General features: G+C 44.4%; 1 protein-coding gene across 2 annotated transcripts in view; it reads left to right on the plus strand.

Moving 5' to 3' along the window:
- Positions 1-21497, plus strand: part of GZF1 (GDNF inducible zinc finger protein 1) — a 325881-nt gene that overhangs the window by 95071 nt on the left and 209313 nt on the right. For both annotated transcript variants that reach the window (XM_044056372.1, XM_044056363.1), the window contains one exon: positions 11903-12070. In XM_044056372.1, the coding sequence (XP_043912307.1) occupies positions 11903-12070 (168 nt within the window). The remainder of the gene's footprint in view (positions 1-11902; positions 12071-21497) is intronic.

The following is a 21497-nucleotide window of genomic DNA, read 5'->3' on the forward strand; positions in this document are numbered from 1 at the left end:
TATTTATTAGACAAAAAATCTAGAATTACTTTTTAATGGACAGGAGAAAAAGAATATTCACAATAAACTAGTGAAGAAAAGCACTTTCAACCCCCACTGCACCCCCAGCTTAGAAATTTTGAACTGGTGGTGGAAAAAGAATTAAGGGAAATGTTGAAATATAATAGAGTGGCCCCAAATGTAACTACTGAGGGAAAGAATATTCTATATGATTTTAAGGAAAACAAAAACCTTAGAACAATGAAACCAGACAAGGGTGGAGGAGTTGTTTTAATGGATCATATCAGCTATGAAAGCAAAATGTTTGACTTGCTCAATGATGAAGAGACATGCGCTACAGTTTCCTTGAACGAGGTCAACATTACCTATAAAAAGATTTCCATGTGTCTAAATGATCTAGTGATGGAGGGGCTCATAGACATTGAGACTTATAACTTTTTAAATGTCGACAAATCCAGAGCACCCTCTATCTTTGGCATACCCAAGGTCCACAAAACTATTACTGACCCACCGCTTAGGCCTATTGTCTATGCGGAAGGATCAGTAACTGCACCTTTGGCAAAATATATAGATTATAATGTAAAAAAAAAAAAAAAAGTTTTCAAAAATGAGAATATTCTCAAGAATTCATGGGATTTTTTTTAAGACGCATAAGCAATGAACAATAATCCAACACAAATACTTATATTACATTTGATATAGTGGATTTGTTCACGTGCATTCCACATGATGTGGGGCTTGCTTGGTTTGAGAAATTCATTGCTGATTGTGGGGATATTCGCTTTGATGTATTTCGCACTTTTCTAATTTTAATGGGCCTAGTCCTTAATGATTTTATTTTCTTTCAGGGAGAATACTATAAATTGAAGGGCGTGGCAGTGGGGGCATACAGTGCCCTTAACTATGCCAGTATTATTCTCCTATATTGGGGAAACAGATATGTGTTCACTTCTGAATTTAAGCAATATTGAAACCTGTATGGTCGCTTTTTAGATGACATCTGTATTTTTTGGACTGGTACTGATAATCATTTTTTCAAATTCCTTGAATACATTTCTAAGACTACAAAGTTCCTAAAATTTACATATCAGCTTAACAACAGTGAGTTAAATTGCCTTGATGTTAACATTCAAAGGGTGGACAATGGTTTCAAATCTAAAATGCATAGAAAGCAGACATTCTCAAATTCTTATCTTCACTATGCGAGTGCCCACCCCTACACCAAAAAAGAGGGGTAATAAAAGATCACTGGTCCAGGCTAGCAGAATGACATCTGATGACCAGGATTTTAAAAGAGAATGTGATTTTTGTAATAGAAATGTTCAAAGCCAGGGGATACCCTCCAATATTTTGAATGATGTTGGTAGGTCACTACACGCCAGTCCTTAGGTCACTTTATTGTTTAGAAGACAGTAATGCAGCAAGAAATAATCAAGATGGGAGGAGAAAGATCACTAATTCCATGGTAAAGCAACTTGCAGAACAAACCCACACCCACACACACCCTCACACACACTTGTATCACAACTATCAACTAACTTGACCCCTACCCTAATCCTAAAATTCATATATACATCCACCTAAAACTCTCATTACTATATCCCCTTTCCTAACCCTAACCCACATACACTAGCACACACACAAACTTCCATCAGCCCCCCCAGTCTCACAGAGGCACTTGCCTTAAGAGCCCATGCATTCAGCATTATGTACATTTGACATTCAAGTCACACACAGCAAGTGTTTTGACATTCTGAGCGTTCAACCTTTTAAATGTAACCCATGTATGTATGTAGACACACACACACACACACACACACACACACACACACACACACACAGACTGTTACATATGCAAACTGTAAATCAGTGTTGGATGAGACTGAGCACAAACCTCTGTAGAGTATTTTTAGAATGCTAATAACACAAAACACCTCATACGTAACAAAAAAAATATTGTTTAACGTGCATAAATGCAACAGTTCCAGAGAAGCCAGGTAAGCAAATACACATTGCTGGTTTACTAATTAGAGCTTGTCTGAAGGAACCGACGGAAGACCTAGTGAGTGAGTCATTGATCAACTTCCATATTGACCAAGATTTGATACATGAATGGCTATGAAGAGGTGAATTTAAACCAGACAAAAGGTTCCCTTATTGCTGGGGTGCTAGCAAGTGTACAAACTACCCTCATGGCTGCCTGTGTGACAGCCTACTCTGGCTTGCTTTCTCCCATGCACTGAGGCAACTCACTAATATGGAGAGCAAATGGTGGGCACATTCTGACTGAGGATGCTTGATAGTAGTTAGGCATGTGGGAAGAAAGCATCTTGAAAAACAATGAAAGGATAAACCTACTAGTATACACACAGTTTCCCAAACTCTGTAGAAAAAATGAAGGATGCAAACATCTAAGATGTTCTTCGTGTTTCACTGTTGCAGTCATCACCTGTGGGTTACCCTGCTGTGGAAGCCCTCGGCCGGCCCGAATACCAGAGTCAGTTTTTTTGCGTCTGCCGCCATCGCCTGTAGTCAGACGTCAGGTCGTCAGTGCTATAAAGCAAGGCAACCGACGTCATTACATCAGTCTTTCTTGCCGTGGAGCCCGCAGCAGAAGCAGTTCGCACGAGTGCTGGTCAGTCACTACCAGAAGTTGAATTTCAGCTGGAAACGTCTAAAAGCGAAGTACCCTGTTGGGGATTCTTGGGGATTCTTTTTTGTTCCATTAACCGATGTCCGAAAAAGTTAACAATTGTCTCGCCTGTGGAAAGCAGATCCCACACAGACTTCCATTTTTACTGCGTCACTTGTTTAGGCCCAGACCACGACATCCCCCGTTGCCAGTTCTGTGCCCTCTTTAATGCGGAACCATTCGCCGTAGAGCTCTTTTTGTAAACAATTATTTTCGTGTTCCATCTTCGTATTCCGATATGACTTCTGTCAGCCAACCGTCTGTGAACATTCTGAAAAAATGTAGAGATAAAGATAGAGACAAACCACACAAGGCTAAGCCTTCCAACGACGCTACTGCTTAGGTCATCAGTTCTCCGGAATTCAGTGAGGCACTTTTGCAGCCCCTGATGCCTGATTCAGTATCTATGCAGGCCTCTACCAAGACCCTTTCAGAGTCCAGTATGCTGCAGAAATCTGCATCTTCTGAGCCTTTGGCTGTCTCTGCCTCAGTTGGGTCCGGAACCGCGACTCAGGCAGTGGCTTCTGAGGAGGCCTTTCGCACTACCGATTTCTAGACAAAAAAAAAAAAAAAGACGTCTTCGCATCTGACTACCGTTTCTCTCAGACTGATGGATTCTCTCAGGCCTAGAAGCCAGGCCACTCCTAGGAAATCTGCTTCTAGCCACCATCTTGCTACTGCTCCACCAACCCAAGCACAAATGCTTAAAATGACGGAGGATCTCCTCGCCCTTATCCAGGGTAGTCGAGCCACTTCTCCTAAAAGGAAAAGGTACCCTTCTCCAGAATTTGACAGAACAGGATTGTGAGGAATCTGATTATTCAGTTTTTTAAGAGGAACAGCATCCCTTAACTGCTTATGAGGATTCAGATGCAGAGGAAGCCATCCCTTCTGCATCCCCTCCAGAGGACCTTTCCTTTGGGGAAACCCTTAACTCACTCATGGAACATTTCCAGTGAGAATCTCTGGACTTCCCACAGTCTAAGAAAAGACTTGGAGAGTTTCTGGACTTGCCCCAGCACAGACCCCTGGCCATCCCCCCCTATTTTAGAAGTGGTGGATGGTGTTTTCCATGAGTCCAGCTTAGCCCCTGCCGCCCTCCCTCCTGCTCCCAGTAAACCTGACAGGTACTACAGAGTACCGGATTCTCTCAAATACCTGTACAGAAATCCTGCTGCAGACCCAGAGGTCATTAAACAAGGATCTAAAGGAGCTAAGATAGTTCTGCCAAGAATCCTTCCTTCTGACAAGGACTCCAGAGCTCTGAAGAGATGGGGTAAAAAGGTTTACACTTTTGCAACCTTGGCTATCGGAGCACTCAGTTGTCGGTTCCATATGTTAAAATATCAACAACACACAGAAGATTGCTATCTTTCCTGACTGTGCTAATTCAAAAGAGTTAGCAGATTTACTGCAGTCAGCTTGTCAAATGGCCAAATAGTCATTACAATGTGGATATGATGCCCTAGAAGCCTCTAGTAGGGCAGCAGTGACAAGATCTGTTATTAGGAGACATGGTTGGCTGAGGGAACAACCTCTTCCTGAACATGTCAAATCTAAACATATTGATTCACCCCTTGATAAGGTGCGCTTGTTTGGGGGAAAAAAGCAGAAGAGGTGCTTAAAAAGATGGAAGACAAAGGAAAATCTATGCAAACGGTAAAAGATTTCTTTCAAGTTCAACCTCCCAGATTCAGCAGAAAATTTCCCTCTAAGCATTGGGCCTTCCCTGCACCTAGCAGATGGGGCCAAGGTAAGCCCCGCAGGGACAGACCCTCCAGGCCCCTATCCCAGTGCCAGCAGAGATGCAGACAATGGACCACTTCGTCTCTTAAGGCAGAGAGTTCTACGCCAACCTTTTATGGCAAGCACTCACAATGACTCCCCCCCCCCCCCCCCCCAGCCCTTGCTTCACTCACCAAAAACTAGAAGGAAGGCTGTCCCTCTTCAAAGACAATTGGCTTTCTGTAACAAAGGACCAATGGGTCTTAAAGATAATTTCTCAAGGATACAAATTCTCTTTCAGCGAACTCCCAATTCCAATAGGGTAACCAGATTTGCCTCCAAATCAGTGGGCAAAGGCACTGAAACAAGTCCAAACTCTCATATCAATCACAGGGGGCAGTAGAACCTGACTCCTCAGATCAAACAGGCCAAAGGCTTTTATTACAGACTTCCTTGTTCCTAGAAAGGAGGGCACTTGCCACCCTGTCCTGGATCTATCCATTCTGAACACCTCTCTGGTGGTCCCCAGATTAAAAATGCTAACTTTGCAGCAGATGCTCCCTATGCTAGCAAAAAAATGCCTGGCTAGTGACCCTAGACCTAAAAGATGACTACTTCCACATCCATTCCCCATCAGGGAATCCTGTGCTTCAGAGCAGGCTCACAACACTTTCAGTTCCCTGCTCTGCCCTTATCTACTGCTCCCAAAGTATTCACCAAATGCTTGGCCCCAGCCATAGCATTCTGCAGACAGAGAAGTATACAGATTTGCCCTTACCTGGACAACTGCCTCATTCAGGCAGAGTGCAAAGAAAAGCTACTCCAGGATATTCTCTTTGTCAAATCTCTCCTAACTTCCCTAGGGTTCACAATCAACGAAAAGAAATCAAAATAAAACCCCACCAGAAAAGTCATTTTCTTGGGAGCTGTGCTAGACACAGCATCCTAAATGGCCTTCCTATCCCCTGAAAAGCAGAGCTTCCTGCCTCTCTACTTTACCCAGCTGGCTTCCAGAAGTCACCTCACTGTGAGGAAGTTCTGCAAGCCCTGGGATTTATGGCATCTTGGATCCTTCTCATTCCTCTGGCCAGGTTTCACATGAGAAAACTTCAGTGGTACTTAAACTTTTGGTGCCAGCACTCTGTCCCTAGAGACCTCTCTCCCTCTGATCCCATGTATAAGGGCCGAGTTTCTCTGGTGAGCAGAGGCCTCTGCCAGGAACAAGGGTCTTCCCTTCATCCTCCGCCCTTCTGGCCAGACCATCACCACCAAAGCCTCAGACATTGCTTGGGGTGCTCACCTAGCAGGCAGGTGCACCCAAGATCATTGGGATGCCCAGCAACTTCACTTACACATCAATCAGAAAGAAATGATGGCAGTACAAAAGGCTCTGACATCCTTCAAACCCCATCTCGGGCCAGGGGTTCTCCTTATAAAAACAGACAACACCGCAGTAATGTGGTATATCAACAAACGGGGGGGGGGGGCAATCTTACCCCCTGTGCAGGTTGGCCATAAGCCTTTGGCTTACAGCCACCTCCATGGATCTATACCTAATTGCCCAATGCTTACCAGGGGTCAACAACACCCTGGCAGACCATGTAAACAGAAACTTACTGGACCCCCATGCATGGCAGCCCCATAGGGAAATCTTTCTGCAAATCATTCAGGAGTGGGGGACTCCGGAAGTGGATCTCTTTGCCTCGTGCCTCAACCACCAGCTGCAAAGGTTCTGTACCAGGGAGTATCACTTCCTAGCGTGGAAGGTGGATGCCTTGACCTTCCGCTGGAACTCCGTCTTTGTGTGCGCATTCCCTCCTCTGCCCCTTATTCCCAAGGTACTGATCAAAATAAGGAAGGAGAGACCAAAGGCCATCCACATTGCTCCAGATTGGGCCAGACAGCATTGGTACCCCATACGGCGCAGCCTGACCTTACAGCCCCCCAAGCAGCTTCCCCTGATCTCAGATCTCTTGACCCAGGTGAGGAGGACGATACTGCACCCAGACTTGAAGACTCTCAACCTTTCAGCATGGCTTACACCTTAAAGGCTAGCAAGGAGTCCCTGTTAAGCAAACTGGTCCTAGACATCATCACAGAGGCCAGAAGGCCCAGCATCAGAAAGTCATTCTCAAGGAAATGGAAAAGATTCTGCTCCTGGAACCAGTCCAAAGGGGCCAGTACCTCCCATCCTTCTCATCTTGGATTACCTGGCCGAGTTGCTCAATAGTGGCATCTTTCTCCTCTATTAAAATCCATGCCTCAGCCATTTCTGCCCATTCTGATTCAGACCTACCCCTCTTCTCTCCTCCTTTAATTAAGCAATTCCTCAGAGGGGCTTCTAATATCAGACCTTCCAGAAGGCTTCCCACGCCACCCCGGAACCTGAATTATGTTCTAGAAAAACTAACCTTACCCCCTTTCGAACCTGCTGCTTCTACAGAATTGAAAATCTGCGAGAGATGCACTTACACAGCCAAACTTAAGGTAAAGCTCTCTCCAGCCATGACTGGAATACAGTCAAGAGGAGAAGGTAACAACCTGCAGTATTACACATAGACCCACCACACCTGCAACTGCAAATCCCACACATAGATACGCAAAGACATACTCGGAGGCTCTAAATAAAAATCTGTGTAAACAACAGACACATCTAAAGCACACATGCAAGCAGCCTCCACCCACATACACACCACAACCAACACATAACCTCCAAAACCAGTGTACCACAGAACCACAGCCCATAAGGCATATCATACCTAACACTGATGTCCCACTCACCAGGCTGGACAAATAGAAGGTTACTCTCAGCTGCTTGTCTGGTGCCAGAATTTGCCACGTCACGCAGGCACTCTGGTCACTCCATAACAAGTACAAATATGACTGTGTCATTGTCCATGTTGGTGTGATTGACCTGAGGTCGTACCTCCCTGGACTACATGAAAAGAGACATAGAAGAGCTCTCTGATCATGTAACCAAGGCGGGTATGACCCTAGCCCTGAGTAGCATCTTACCTTCACCAAGAATGATACCTCAGTACAAGGAAAAAAAGATAAATTTCAACAATTGGCTAAGCTTCTGGTGTCATTCAAAGGGGATCCAGTATCTGTCTGCCTGGGATAACATGCTCGACAAGCCATGATGCTTCGCCAGAGATGGCTTACACCTGTCACCCCCGGGATTCAGGATACTGGCCAAGGCTCTTGCCACCCCCATAGTGCCTTTTTTTAGGCAAGGCTCAAAAGACAAACCCACCACCGTAATAAGTACCAGTGACAAAAAACTGAGGGTAATGCTGCTCAACGTCAGGAGTTTAAGCCTCAAAATGCACTCTCTCGAGGCTCTTCTCAAAATGGAGAACATCGATGTTTGTGCAATAACTGAGACCTGATTCAAGGGTCGAGAGCATCCCAGCAATATATCCATATTCATCAAGGATAACCACACTTCCAGACTAGTTGCAAAGTATGATGCCTCAGAGATCGTCCAAATGCAACTGACAATGGGCAAAACTGCAATCCAGATTGTAGCTTGCTACAGATCACCATCCCTGCCCCAAGACCCCCCACTCCTCGTTCCTCGAGATACTGGAAAACATGAGTGTCCAACCAAACACCCGAATACTGGGTGATTTCAATTACCCAAACATCAACTGGGAAAACTACTGCAGCACTAATACCTTTGCTCAATGCTTCCTGGACTATATTAACTCAAATGCCCTGGACCAGCTTATCAACACCCCCACAAGGGGCAACAATATACTAGACCTGGTCATCACCAACATGGGGGACATACCCGAGGTAAATTCCTCGTTGGTTAGATCAGACCACAAACTCATCACCCTCGATATCTACATACCCCCCCCCCCCCCCCCCAGGAAACCACAGTGAAGAACTTCTCCAAAGCAAACTTTATGCTAAAAGACAGAGGCGGCAAACTTCGTTACTCCCACGCAGAATGACAGTTTGATTGAATCTGCTGTAGCCTACACAGAAGCACTCTACAAGCACTTACGTGAGTGCATGGACCGTGCTATCCCGAACAAAACCAAGACCCATTCCTCCAAAAAATGAAAACCAGTCTGGTGGACCCGGCCATAAACAAGCTCTACAATAGAAGGAAGAAATTACTACAAAAAGAGCAAAAACCCAGGAATGGAGGCGCTTCCTGACCAACCTTAGCAAAAAGCTAAGATCCCTTATAACATCCTCAAAGGCGAGCTTTGAAAGAAAAATCGCAACAGACACCAAAGACAACCACAAAGCATTTTTTTTTTTTTTTAACTATGTCAAAAACCTAAATGGCAACTCTCAGATCTGCTCTGAGCTACAGCACAACTGTTCAAAGTTCACGGAACCAACTGATATCGCCAATATACTGGCAGATAGGTTCAGTGCAAACTTTACCCCACCCTCACCCCCTAAAGTGCCCATATGTATACCAGAAGATTGCGCTACCCCCGTAATCATAGATATCCAGGTGAAAACAGCACTTTCTAAAGCAAAAAACACAGCATCCATGGGACCAGACAGCATCCCAGGCTGCGTGTTACATGAACTCCAAAACGAACTAATCCCTCACCTAAATACCATGTTCAACCACAGCCTCTCCTCAGGCTATGTGCCCACTGAGTGGTGCACGGCAATGGTTGTCCTCCTTCACAAGGGAGGAGCCACCACCGACCCCGGGAACTATCGCCCCCTCAGCCTGATGACCTTGTCTGCAAGGCCATAGAGCGCATCATCATGGTACTCCTAAACAACAACATTGGGAACCTACAAACCCTAGACCCTACCCAGTTTGGTTTCGTAAAGGGCAGGTCATGTCTTCAAAACCTGGTTGACTTTTTCGAGATGGTCACCAAAGCAATCGATGAGGGAAAGGTGAGCCACACTGCATACCTTGACCTTGCGAAAGCCTTTGATACCATTCCCTGCTCTGGAATTATAGACAAACTCTCTAACCTAAATATAAACCCCTACATTACAAGATGGGTTGCTAACTGGCTCACAGACAGAACCCATACTGTGAAAATAGGAAACACTAGGTCCCCGATTCCAAACCTGTGACAAGTGGAGTACCCCAGGGCTCAGTCTTGGGACCTCTCCTGTTCTGTATTTACTTCTCAGAGGTACAAGCAAACACAGAGGGACTATGGCTAACAAAGTTTGCAGATGACTGCAAACTGTGTGCCATAATTGAGACTCCTACTGACGTAGATATTCATCAAAAGGGTCTCACTGAAACAGATACATGGTGCCAAAATCATGGCCTCAAGCTAAATGCCTAAAAGTGCATTGTCATCCCCTTCGGGAAAATCAAGTACCTACGAATTACCACATAGGTGGCAGCTCACTTAACATAGATAGTGTGATGACACCTAGCGACCCAGGTGGATAGTAACCTCTCCTTCGATAACCACATTGCTAAAGTGGTTAGAAAATCCTTCTACATGGCCCACCTTATCACAAAGGGGTTTGCATCTAGAAAAAAGGAAGTTATTGTTCCCCCTCTACTCATCACACATTAGACCCATTATTGAGTACAATGCCCCATTCAGAATGTGCCTTACAGACACCTGAAACAACTGGAGAGGCCTCAAAAATACCCCACCAAGAGGATAATGGGCCTAAAACAGATGCCATGTGCCACCAGACTAAAAAAAACTCCAGCTGTACTCTGATGCATACTGGCTACTCAGATGTGATCTCTGCCTGACATACAAGGCTGTGTCAAACCCCGAATTGCTGGAAATACTCCACCCAAGGAAAACCCAATCTACCCGAGCTACACACATTAGGGACCTTAACCTGACCTCAAAAATAAACAGGACTTGTTGGAAGGACAGATTCGTGTCCCAGAGTCTCCCCTTGCTCTGGAATAAGATCTCCATATATGTGAGGCAGAGCTCCTCATTAGCACTCTTCATGAGGAATCTTGATGAGTGGATGGGGAACAGGAAATTCACCCCGGGAATCACTTCTGTGGCCCTGCTCGACAGAGGTGCAGGTAACTAAATCATGTGGGAGGCGGAAGCCGAAACATTTTGGCTAGGCTTAATTATGCCCTAGGGCCAATAGCCTAGTACCTACCTATGAACCTACGAAATACCTCTCATGGAAGACTGCCTTCCTACTAGCTATCACCTCAGCCAGAAGGGTATCAGAACTTCAGGCTGTCATGGCTGTTGAGCCCTTCATCATTTTCCATACAGACAGGGTCTCCCTGAGGACTAACCCCTCCTTTATGCCCAAGGTGGTATCTGATGCGACCCTCAACAAGGCCATTCACCTACCCACCTTCTTTTGCATCCCGCAAAACAAGAGGGAAAGAATTCTACACTCGCTAGGCATGTATAGACAACTCTGATACTATCTGGACCATACTAAACCATTCAGAAAAATAGACCAACTACTTGTCAGGTTTGCCCCTGGGGCAAGGGGAAGCCCATTTCCAAACAAACCATTTCCAAATGGATCTCGCACTGTATCCATTGGGAACCACACCCAGTCTATCCATTCCCATTCCACTAGGGCAGTCTCCACTTCCACAGCCTTCCTCAGAGGAGTGCCCACCAGAGACATCTTGGAAGTGGGCACCTGGACCTCTGTCCATACCTTTACAAAGCATTACCATCTACCACTTTCTTCCAAGTCTAGGGCAGGGTTTACCTCTGCATTTCTGCAGGGCCTGCTGACCCATGCCTAGGACTCTAAACCTATCCTTCCACCCCTCTCCTGAGCTTTGGAAATCCTCCCACAGGTGATGACTGCAACAGTGAAACATGAAGAACATAGTACAGTTGTGTACACTTACCATAAATATAGATGTTCGAGTGTATACCCTGCTGCAGTCTTGGTTTCCCTTCCTCCATCCCCCATATAGCTTCTTCACCTAGGTGGACATAAGCTTCCCATGGTGGCTTTTAGCTACCAGGGCCACTTTTCCTTATTTCCTTGTGCTTCTGATGGGTTAGGGCAAGAAGAACTGTTGTGATGACGTCGGCTTCCTTGCTTTATAGCACTGACGACCTGAAGTCAGACTACAGGTGATGGCAGCCGATGCAAAAAACATTGACTCTGGTATTCAGGCCATCCGAGGGCTACCACAGCAGGGATAACCCACAGGTGATGACTGCAACAGTGAATACACTCTAACATCTACATTTATGGTAAGTGTACACAACTGTACTTTCTGCAGTGCAAAACTAGAAACATTAGCCCACCTTGTTGCTGGTTGTGATGTCCTTATGGCAGAGAGTCTATATACTGAAAGGCATAGTAATGTGGCAAGATTGTTATACTGTGGATTATACAGGATTGTGCAAGTAAGTGAGAAACATTGGAAGCATGAACCACAAAAATTACTGAAAATAAGGAAGTGATTATTATGTGGGATCATCCAGTAGGTAGCAAAAAATTAAATGTCTGCAAGCTGGTTGGCATTACCACAATGGTTATTACAAACTTTTCTTTACTTTTTAGGGGAACGACCATTTATGTGTGAAACCTGTGGCAAAAGTTTTGCATCAAAGGAATACTTAAAACATCACAACAGAATTCATACAGGCTCAAAACCTTTCAAATGTGATATCTGCACAAGAACGTTTGCACAAAGAAATTCGCTTTATCAACACATTAAAGTTCATACAGGTATGGGGACAAATTTCTCAGTGTTGCTAATTGTATTTTCTGTAATACAGAAATGTTTAGTATATGTAGGTAATGAGCCATGTTTGTCTACTTCATAGATTTGTTGTATTAAGAAAGTAAATGAAAATAGCTTTTTGATGCATATTTATAAAAGGAAGGTTTACACAAAGCTGCTACTTTGGAAGGACTGTATAACAGCTATTGCTCAGGTAAGGTCATTACTTTATCTGAGCTTTATAGTGGGAGTTGTTTGATTTTAGTTGTAGTGGTATCTTTTCTCTAGAAGCTCCATTTCTAGGTGCTGTTCTATCTCTAAACAAGACTGGAAAGCTCTGATTATGCCAATGCATATTAAAAAGAATGTGAAGCTAATTACAGTGAGACAGAGGACCTGTTTATCAGAAAAAAAATAATACACGTTTTAAAGTAGCAAATATGTAGCTAATAGGGGTGTATTGGTAAAAAAAAAAAAAAAAAAAAAAAAGAACACAGCCTAGTCTGTAAAATTTCATTGAGTTTCTCATTTATTTTAAAAACAGTCGTTTATTACAGTTGGCATTGCACTCACTGCCTAGTCTTCATTTAAACCAGACACTTTGTGATGTGTAGAACTTATTCTTTAACATATTTGAGGTGAAGTTATTGTCTTGTTTGATACCTATTTCTAGCCTTAAAACTTGTAAGGTTTCTGGCTGTTTGCAAGGATGGGACCACCTTCTCGAGTTCTCTTAAAAAGGTGCAAACTCGACTTCTAGTCATTGTGAATAGTTTGTGATATAACATCTGAGTTGAATTTATCAAACTTGAATTGTAAGTTTATAATTTTATCTAATCTTTCTAGTAGATAGTCAGTTGTATATAGGAAAATGTATTCCAAATCTGTTAAGGAAATGTACAGGAAAGGGGATACCTCCTCAGCTCTCAGTTCAGTTGATTTCTACTTCCACAGTGTGATTTGTCTTTTCTTAATACTATAGTATTTTCATAGAATATTTATGATTACAGGACCTATTTTTACTACCCTCTCAGTGAGGACATTGTCTGAAAAGTTTTCATTTTTGCATAATCATGTTTCCAGAATACTTTCACATTTGTCTTTACTAATTGTCTGAGAGTTTGAATCAGCAAATCTTGTGTTTATCTGGAAGGGGTATTTATGGCTAAGTGTAAGGAGAATTACCAGTTAATATTAATAAAATTGATAGATACACCACATAAGCAGTTTACACATTATGCTTAAAGAAGTTAAAGTAGTGTCGCCCTGCGGGGGTAGACATCGCATGCTGTAGACATCTTCAGGTGTGTGGCTGTGCATGCAGAGAAAGCAGAGCTCTGTTGCAATAGTTTTAGCTGTCCTTTGTGGCTGCAGTGACTTCTGAGTGCTGCCTTTTGAAGTATTTACTTATAAAAGCTTAATGGAATATAACCAAGCTTGTCTTTTGATTGCTCCCATAGCCTGATGTAACCACAATGCCAACTTGCTAGGGGCACTGGCATACTAAGGGCTTAGAATAGTTCACCTAAATATTATTGACCCGTTTTGCCCCACTAGACCAGTGGCCTCTTTTAAGGGGAGAAAGGGGAGAAGCAAGATGTTATTCATACTAACTGTACAGATGTGGCCAGGACACTAGGGAAAATCCCCTACTCTTTTCGATAGTGCCATGGGGTCTTTTACATCCACATGAGTTATCACCAACTTAGGCTGATGGAGCTTCTGTTACCACCGACTTAGACTGATGGGGCCTCAGTTTAACATCTCATCCGAAGGACAGCATACTCAGGAGTGCAGCATTCCCTTATGCTGCACTGCAGTGTGAATATTGGAAAAGTAATTCAACTACCTGGAGTGGGAGTAGAACCCTCAGCTTTCTGTACCAAAGGTGCGTGTGCTACCTTTCAAGGTACTGATACCAATCGTAGACTAAGTGGTCAGAGCATTAAAGTAATTCATTCAAGAGGTAGTGGCAGTAGTAACAGTTAACCGACATCTAGTTATCAAAGTCAGAAAAACATATTCTTGTACCCAGAGTAATTCTGCAGGGCATCTCTTGTCATCTTGGAGAGGTCACTGGTACCACTTTGCCTCACTTGACTGGCTGCTGCTGAATACAGATGTCCTTCTTGTTTCACTGTTGCAGTCATCACCTGTGGGTTATCCCTGCTGTGGTAGCCCTCGGCTGGCCCGAATACCAGAGTCAATGTTGTTCTGCATCGGCTGCTGTCGCATGCTGTCTGACGTTAGGTCGTCAGTGCTGTAAAGGTAAGCAGCCAACGCCATTACATCAGTCTTTCTTGCCATGAAGCCCATAGGATTAGCAGTTCGCAAGTGTGCCGGTCGGTCACTACCAGAGTTTTGATTTACAGCTGAAAACATCTAAAGCCAAGTACCCCGTTGGGCATCATTTTTTTCCTGCATTAACAGAAGTCCGAAAAAGTTAACTGTAGTCTTGCCTGTGGAAAGCAAATACCACACCGAGACTTCCACTCGTACTGCGTCACTTGTGTAGGCCCAGATCACAATGTCCCCCATTGCCAGTTCTGTGCCCTCTTTAATGCGAGAACCATTCATTGTAGAGCTCTTATTGTAGCCAGGGATTTTTGTCTTCCCTCTTCACATTCCGAAATGGCATCAGTCCGCCAACCTTCCATAGACATTCCGAAGAAACACAAGGATAAAGATAGAGACAGACCACACAAGGCCAAGCCTTCCGACGACGCTACCGCTAACCAGGTTGTTTCTCCGGAATTCAGTGAGATGCTTTTGCAGCCCATGATGCTAGATTAGATATCTTTGCAGGCCTCTACCGAGACCCTTTCAGAGTCCAGTATGCCGCAGAAATCTTCATCTTCCGAACCTTTGGTTGTCTCTGCCTCATTTGGGTCCGGAGCCGCAACGCAGGCACTGGCTTCTGAGGAGGCCTTTCGCACTACCGTTTCCAGTCAAAAAGTCTTCTCTTCCGACTACTGTTCCTCTCAGACCGATGAATTTACTTGGACCTAGAGGCTAGGCCATTCCCAGGAAAACTACCTCTAGCCACCATGTTAGTCTTGCTCCTCCTCCCCAAACTCAAATGCTTAAAATGGCAGAGGATCTTATCTCCCTTATCGGGGTAGTCAGGCCACAACTTCTACAAGGAAAAGAGACCTTTCTCCTGATATACTCACAGAACAAGTTTATGAGCAATCTGATTATTCAGAGTTTGAAGAGGAACAGCAACCTCTGACTGCTTATGATGATTCAGATGCAGAGGAATCCATTCCCTCTGCCTCCCCACCAGAAGATCTTTCCTTTGGGGAAACCCTTCACACCCTCGGGGAACATTTCCAATGGGAATCCTAGGACTTCCCTCAGTCTAAGAAAAGACAGAGTTTACAGACCTGCTCCAGCACAGACCCTTAGCCATCCCTCCTATCTTAGAGTTGGTTGATGATATCTTCCAGGAATCCAGTTTAACTCCTGATGCCCTCCCACCTGCTCCCAGAAAAACTAACCATTATTACAGAGTACCAGATTCTCACAAATACCTGTACAGAAATCCTGCTGCAGACCCGGAGGTCATTACACAGGGACCAAAAGGAGCTAAGGCTAGTTTTACAAAGAATCCTACTCCTTCTGATAAGGACTCCAGAGCCCTGGACAGATGGGGGAAAAAAAGTATACACCTCTGCAATTGGCTATTAGAGCTATCAACTGTCAGTTCCACATGTTAAAATATCAACAACACACTTTGGAACTGTTAAAACAAACATTTCTACCTTTCCTGACTGTGCCAATTCAAAAGAGTTAGCAGATTTACTGCACTCTACTTGTCAAGTGGCTAAACACTCATTATACTGTAGATATGACACCCTAAAAGCCTCTAGCAGGGCTGCAGTGTCAGGATCTGTCATTAGGAGACATGCATGGTTGAAGGAACAACCTCTTCCCTGATCATGTCGAATCTAAATTACTTGATGCACCCTTGGATAAGAGCCGCTTGTTTGGAGAAAAAGCAGAAGAGGTGCTTAAAAAGATGGAAGACAAAGCAAAATCTATGCAAACAGTAAAAGATTTCCTTCAGGTACTTCCCAAGTTCAGCAGGAATTTTCCCTCAAAACACTGGTCCTTTCCTGCGGCTGGGGTAATCCCGCAGGGACAGACCACCCATATTACCAACCCAGGGACAGCTGAGAACTAAACAGTGGACCACTCCCACTCCAAAGGCAGGGAGTTCTAAGCCATCCCTCTATGGCAAAAATTCTCAGTGACTCCCTCTTCCCCCCTCTGCCCTCTTTTTGCTCACCAAAAACTAGGAGGAAGGCTCTCCCTCTGCAAAGAACATTGTCTCTCTGTAACAAAGGACCAATGGATCTTAGACCATTTCTCAGGGATACAAATTCTCCTTCAACGAACTCCCAATTCTAAGAGGGTACTCAGACTTGCATCCAAATTGGTGGGCAGAGGCATTGAAACAAGTCCAAAGTCTCATATCCCAAGAGGCAGTAGAACCTGTCCCCTCAGATCAAACAGGCAAAGGCTTTTGGCGCCCCATCGTGGATCTATCTATTCTGAACACCTTCCTGGTGGTCCCCAAATTCAAAATGCTAACCTTACAGCAGCTGCTATCTATGCTGACAAACAATGCCTGGTTAGTAACCCTAGATCTAAAAGATGCCTACCTCCATATCCCCATAAGGGAATCCCGCAGGAAATTCCTTCGCTTCAGAGCAGGCTCTCAACACTTTCAGTTCTCTGTGCTACCCTTTGGCTTATCTACTGCTCCCAGGGTATTCACCAAATGCTTAGCCCTGGCCATAGCCTTCACCAGGCAGAAAATATACAAATTTATCCTTATCTGGATGACTGCCTCATTCAGGCAGACTGCATAGAAAAACTCCTCAAGGACCTCCTCTTTGTCAAAACCCTCCTAGACTCCTTAGGATACACCATCAACAAAAAGAAATCAAAGCAAACCCTCTCCAGGAAGATTATTTTCTTGGGAGCACTGCTGGACACAGTATCCCAAATGGCATTTCTATCCCCAGAAAAGCAGAGTTTCTTGCCCCTCTGTTTCACCCAGCTGGCTTCCAGAACTCGCCTCACTGCCAGGAAGATGTTCTTCGTGTTTCACTGTTGCAGTCATTACATTTGGGTAATCTGCTGGCAGGTTGCCCTCAGTCGGCCTGAATATCAAAGTCTTGGGTCCTGCGTTGGTTGCTGTCTCCTCTTCCAGGACGTCAGGTCGTCAGGGTTATAAAACAGGCAGCCGACGCCATTTTCTTCAGTCTTTCTTGCCGCGCGGTGCCTGAAGCAGAAGCAGTTCGCAAGTGCCGGTCAGCCGACTCCTGAAATTTTCTAATTCACGTTTCAGAACCAAAGTCTTCAGTTAAAGCTAAGTACCCCGTTGGGGAAACTTTTTCTAGCTCCATACCGATGTCAGTAAAAGTTAATAATTGCATTACTTGTGGGAAGCAAATACCTCATGTAAGGATTTTCATTTGTACTGTATTCCTTGCCTAGGCCCAGATCATAACGTGACTTGCTGTCGGTTTTGTGCTAGATTTAACCAATGCACTGTTAAGCATCTGTATATCTTTGCTTCAAAATATTTTGGAAACAGATTTAACTACCCTGAAATGTCGTCGGATAGCAATCCGACTACCGGAGTTCACAAAAAACACAAAGAAAAGGACAGAGACAGACCGTCGAGTACTTTCGCAGCCCCTGATACCCGCTACTTTCAATTCGCAGGCCTCCACCAAGACCCATGTGGAGTCTGGCATGCCGCGAGATTCTCAAAGCATTGTACCCGCAGATGTCGTTCCCTCGAATGGATCCAGAGCCGCTGAGCAGGCACTGGCTTCTGAGGGTGTCTTCAGGCCTCAGCATTTCTATATAAAACTGACGACAGCTTCAAAAAGAAAGACAAAAGCAACTTCTAAGGCTAAAAAAATGACACACGAGCCACGTGCTCAGGCCTCTATGCCCAAAAAGCAGATGATCAAAATGACTGAAGACTTAATTACCTTGATCAGGGGTTAACCCCGATAAGAGGCCTAGGCAAGACACTGATTATGAATCTTCAGATCAGGTTTCTATTTCTTCTGATTCCTCTTCTGATCAAGAATTTTCTATACCACCCTATGAGGACTCGGATGCAGAGGAATCCATCCCATCTGCATCTCCTCCTGAAGATTGTTCCTTTGGAGAAACCTTGCATACTTTGAGGGAACATTTTCATTGGGAGAGTTAAGATTTCTCAGAATCAAAAAAGAGGCTTAGGGATTTCCTTCTTCCACAGCATAGGCCTTTGGCCATACCTCCTGCATTAGACATTGTTGATGATGTGTTTCGGAATCAAGCTTGACTCCAGATTCCCTACCTCCGGCTCCTAGCAGGCCAGACAGATATTACAGGGTTCCTGACTCTCACAAATTTTTATTCAAAGACCCTGCTGCTGACCCTGAAACTATCTCACAGGGTCCCAAAGGTGTAAAGGCCTCAACAGCTAAGAATCCTACCCCCTCTGATAGAGATTCCAGGGTGCTGGATAGATGGGGAAAGAAGGTTTATAGGTCTGCAACCTTGACAATTAGGGCCTTAAACTGCCAGTTTCATATGCTTAAATATCAATGGCATGGTATGGGATTATTAAAACAGAAAATGATGTTGATTTCTGAATGTGTGAAAAACAAAGAATTACAGGAATTATCGCATGCAGCAGAACAGGTTGGAAAGCATACTTTGCAATGTGGTTTTTATTCCTTGGAGGCCTCCTGCAGGGCCACAGTTACTGGATCTGTGATTAGAAGGCATGCCTGGCTCAAGGAGCAAAATTTGCCTGATATTGTTAAAGCTAAATTGTTGGATGCACCTTTACAGCATGATACTCTGTTTGGTAATAAGGCAGAAGAGGTTTTAAAGAAAATGGAAGACAAAACTAAGTCTATGCAAACTGTAAAAGACTTCTTACAGGTGCAGCCACCAAGATTCAGCAGACACTGGCCTACAAAAAATTGGTCCTTTCCTGTGTCCGACGGAGCTTCACGGGGCAAATCTAGGCGCTCAAAGGGCTCTGTATACCAATCACAGGATTCTTACAGGTCAAAGCAATGGGGTGCCTCTACCTCCAAATCTGGAGGAAATAAAGTGCAACCCTACAGTAAACAGTCTAAATGACTTCCCTCTGCTATCACCAAGCACTTATCTATTGGCAGCCCCCTTATGGGGAAAACTAGCACTTCATGCTCAAAATTGGCAGTTAATAACCCAGAACAAGTGGGTACTAAACATAGTATCCCAGGGATACAGATTTTATTTCCATACTTTGCCAATTCCATATGGTTGGCCAGATCTGCCACAAAATCAATGGGCAGAGGCACAGAAACAAGTTACGTCCCTCATGGATATGGGGGCTATTCAGCCAGTACCAGAACAGGAAAAAGGACAAGGGTTTTACTCAAGACTGTTCTTGGTACCCAGAAAAGACCATGCCTGGCGCCCAATACTAGATTTATCGATTTTGAACAAATTCTTGGACATACCAAAATTCAAAATGCTAATTTTGCAGCAGCTTCTATGCATGCTGGGCAAGACCGCTTGGCTACTGACTCTAGACTTGAGGCATACCTGCATATCCCAATTAGGGAATCGTGCAGAAGATACCTCCGCTTCAAGGCTGGTTTTATGCATTACCAATTCTCTGCACTGCCCTTTGGCTTAACTACTGCTCCCAGGTTCTTTACATAGTGCCTGGCACCAGTAATTGCATTTTGCAGACAAAGTATACAAATCTGTCCTTACTTGGACGACTGTCTCATTCAAGCAGAAAACAAGGACATTCTTCTTCAACATCTGGCATTTGTGAAAAGGCTTCTAAGATGCCTAGGGTACACAATAAACGAAAAGAAATCACAACTGGTACCCTCTCAAAAGATTACATTCCTGGGTGCAAGCTTGAATACAACTACCAAGATGGCTTATCTTATGCCAGACAAACAAAGGCAACTGACTAGTTACTTCAAACAGATGGCAACAAAAACCCAGTTATCTGCAAGACAAATTCTGCAGGCTTTGGGGTTCATGGCATCCTGCATTCTACTGATTCCATATGCAAGACTGCATGTGAGGAAATTGCAGTGGTATCTAAAAAGTTTATGGAGTCAACATTGTCACAGTCTGGAAACAATGATTCCTCTCATTCCCTGCCTACAACAGGAGTTTCTTTGGTGGGCAAAGATATGTCACCAGAACATGGGACGGTCTTTCACTCTACCCCCTGCCAACCAAACCCTAACTACAGATGCATCAGACTATGCTTGGGGGGGGGCACCTGATGGGGAGATGCATTCAGGGCATATGGAGCCCAAAACAAATGCATCTGCATATCAACCAGAAAGAGATGTTAGCTGTTCAGAATGCCCTGACAGCCTTCAAGGACTTGCTACATCCAGGACAACTTCTGATAAAGAAGGACAACACCATGGTTATGTGGTACATAAGCAGGGGGGCACACATTCCTACCCCCTTTGCAGACTAGACATGGCATTGTGGGACACAGCCTTAACTTACCAAGTACATCTTCAAGCTGAATTCCTGTCAGGGAAACAAAATATTCTGGCAGACCACCTAAGCAGAAACCTTATGGACCCTCACAAGTGGAAACTGGATCCACAGGTCTTCTGCATGATAACAAAGAAATGGGGGATCCCGGACATAGATCTAGTTGCTTCTCCCCAGAATTATCAACTGGACATATTCTGCACAAGGACTTATCACAGACAAGCTTGGAAAGTGGATGCCCTATCCTTCAGTTGGAAAAACCTAGCAGTCTACGTCTTTCCCACTCTGCCTCTTCTTCCCAAGGTCCTACTAAAGGTCAGACAGGAAAAAACAAAAATGATTCTAATTGCCCCAGACTGGCCTCGCCAGCACTGGTACCCAATCCTAAGGAATATGTCTCAACTCCCTCCTTGATACTTGCCTCAAATATCTCGTCTACTGTCTCAGCAGAACAATCAAATTCTGCACAATCTGGTCCAAACTCTGAACCTGGCAGCATGGCTGATCATGTAGTTATTCAAACACCACCTCTCAGTAAATCTGTGATGGATGTCATTTTGGAAGCCAGAAGGCCTAGTACTAGAAAATGTTATGCTGATAAATGGACAAGGAACTGACACAGCAAAGCCAAATATTCTTCAAATTTTACAATACTTGACTGAGATGCTTGACAAGGGCCTATCTTTTTCATCAATAAAAATCCATGCCTCTGCCATCTCGGCTCATTGCAACATAGAGCTGCCGATCTTTTCTCATCCTATGCTAAAACAGTATCTTAGAGGGGCCAAAAATTTAAGGCTTCCCAGAAGATAACCAATTCCTGCATGGGACCTCAATTTTGTGTTGTAAAAGCTCACCCTTCCTCCATTTGAACCAGCTGCT

Source organism: Protopterus annectens, chromosome 1.part2 (assembly GCF_019279795.1).
Source record: "Protopterus annectens isolate FY-2018-M chromosome 1.part2, PAN1.0, whole genome shotgun sequence".
NCBI lineage: Eukaryota > Metazoa > Chordata > Ceratodontiformes > Protopteridae > Protopterus > Protopterus annectens.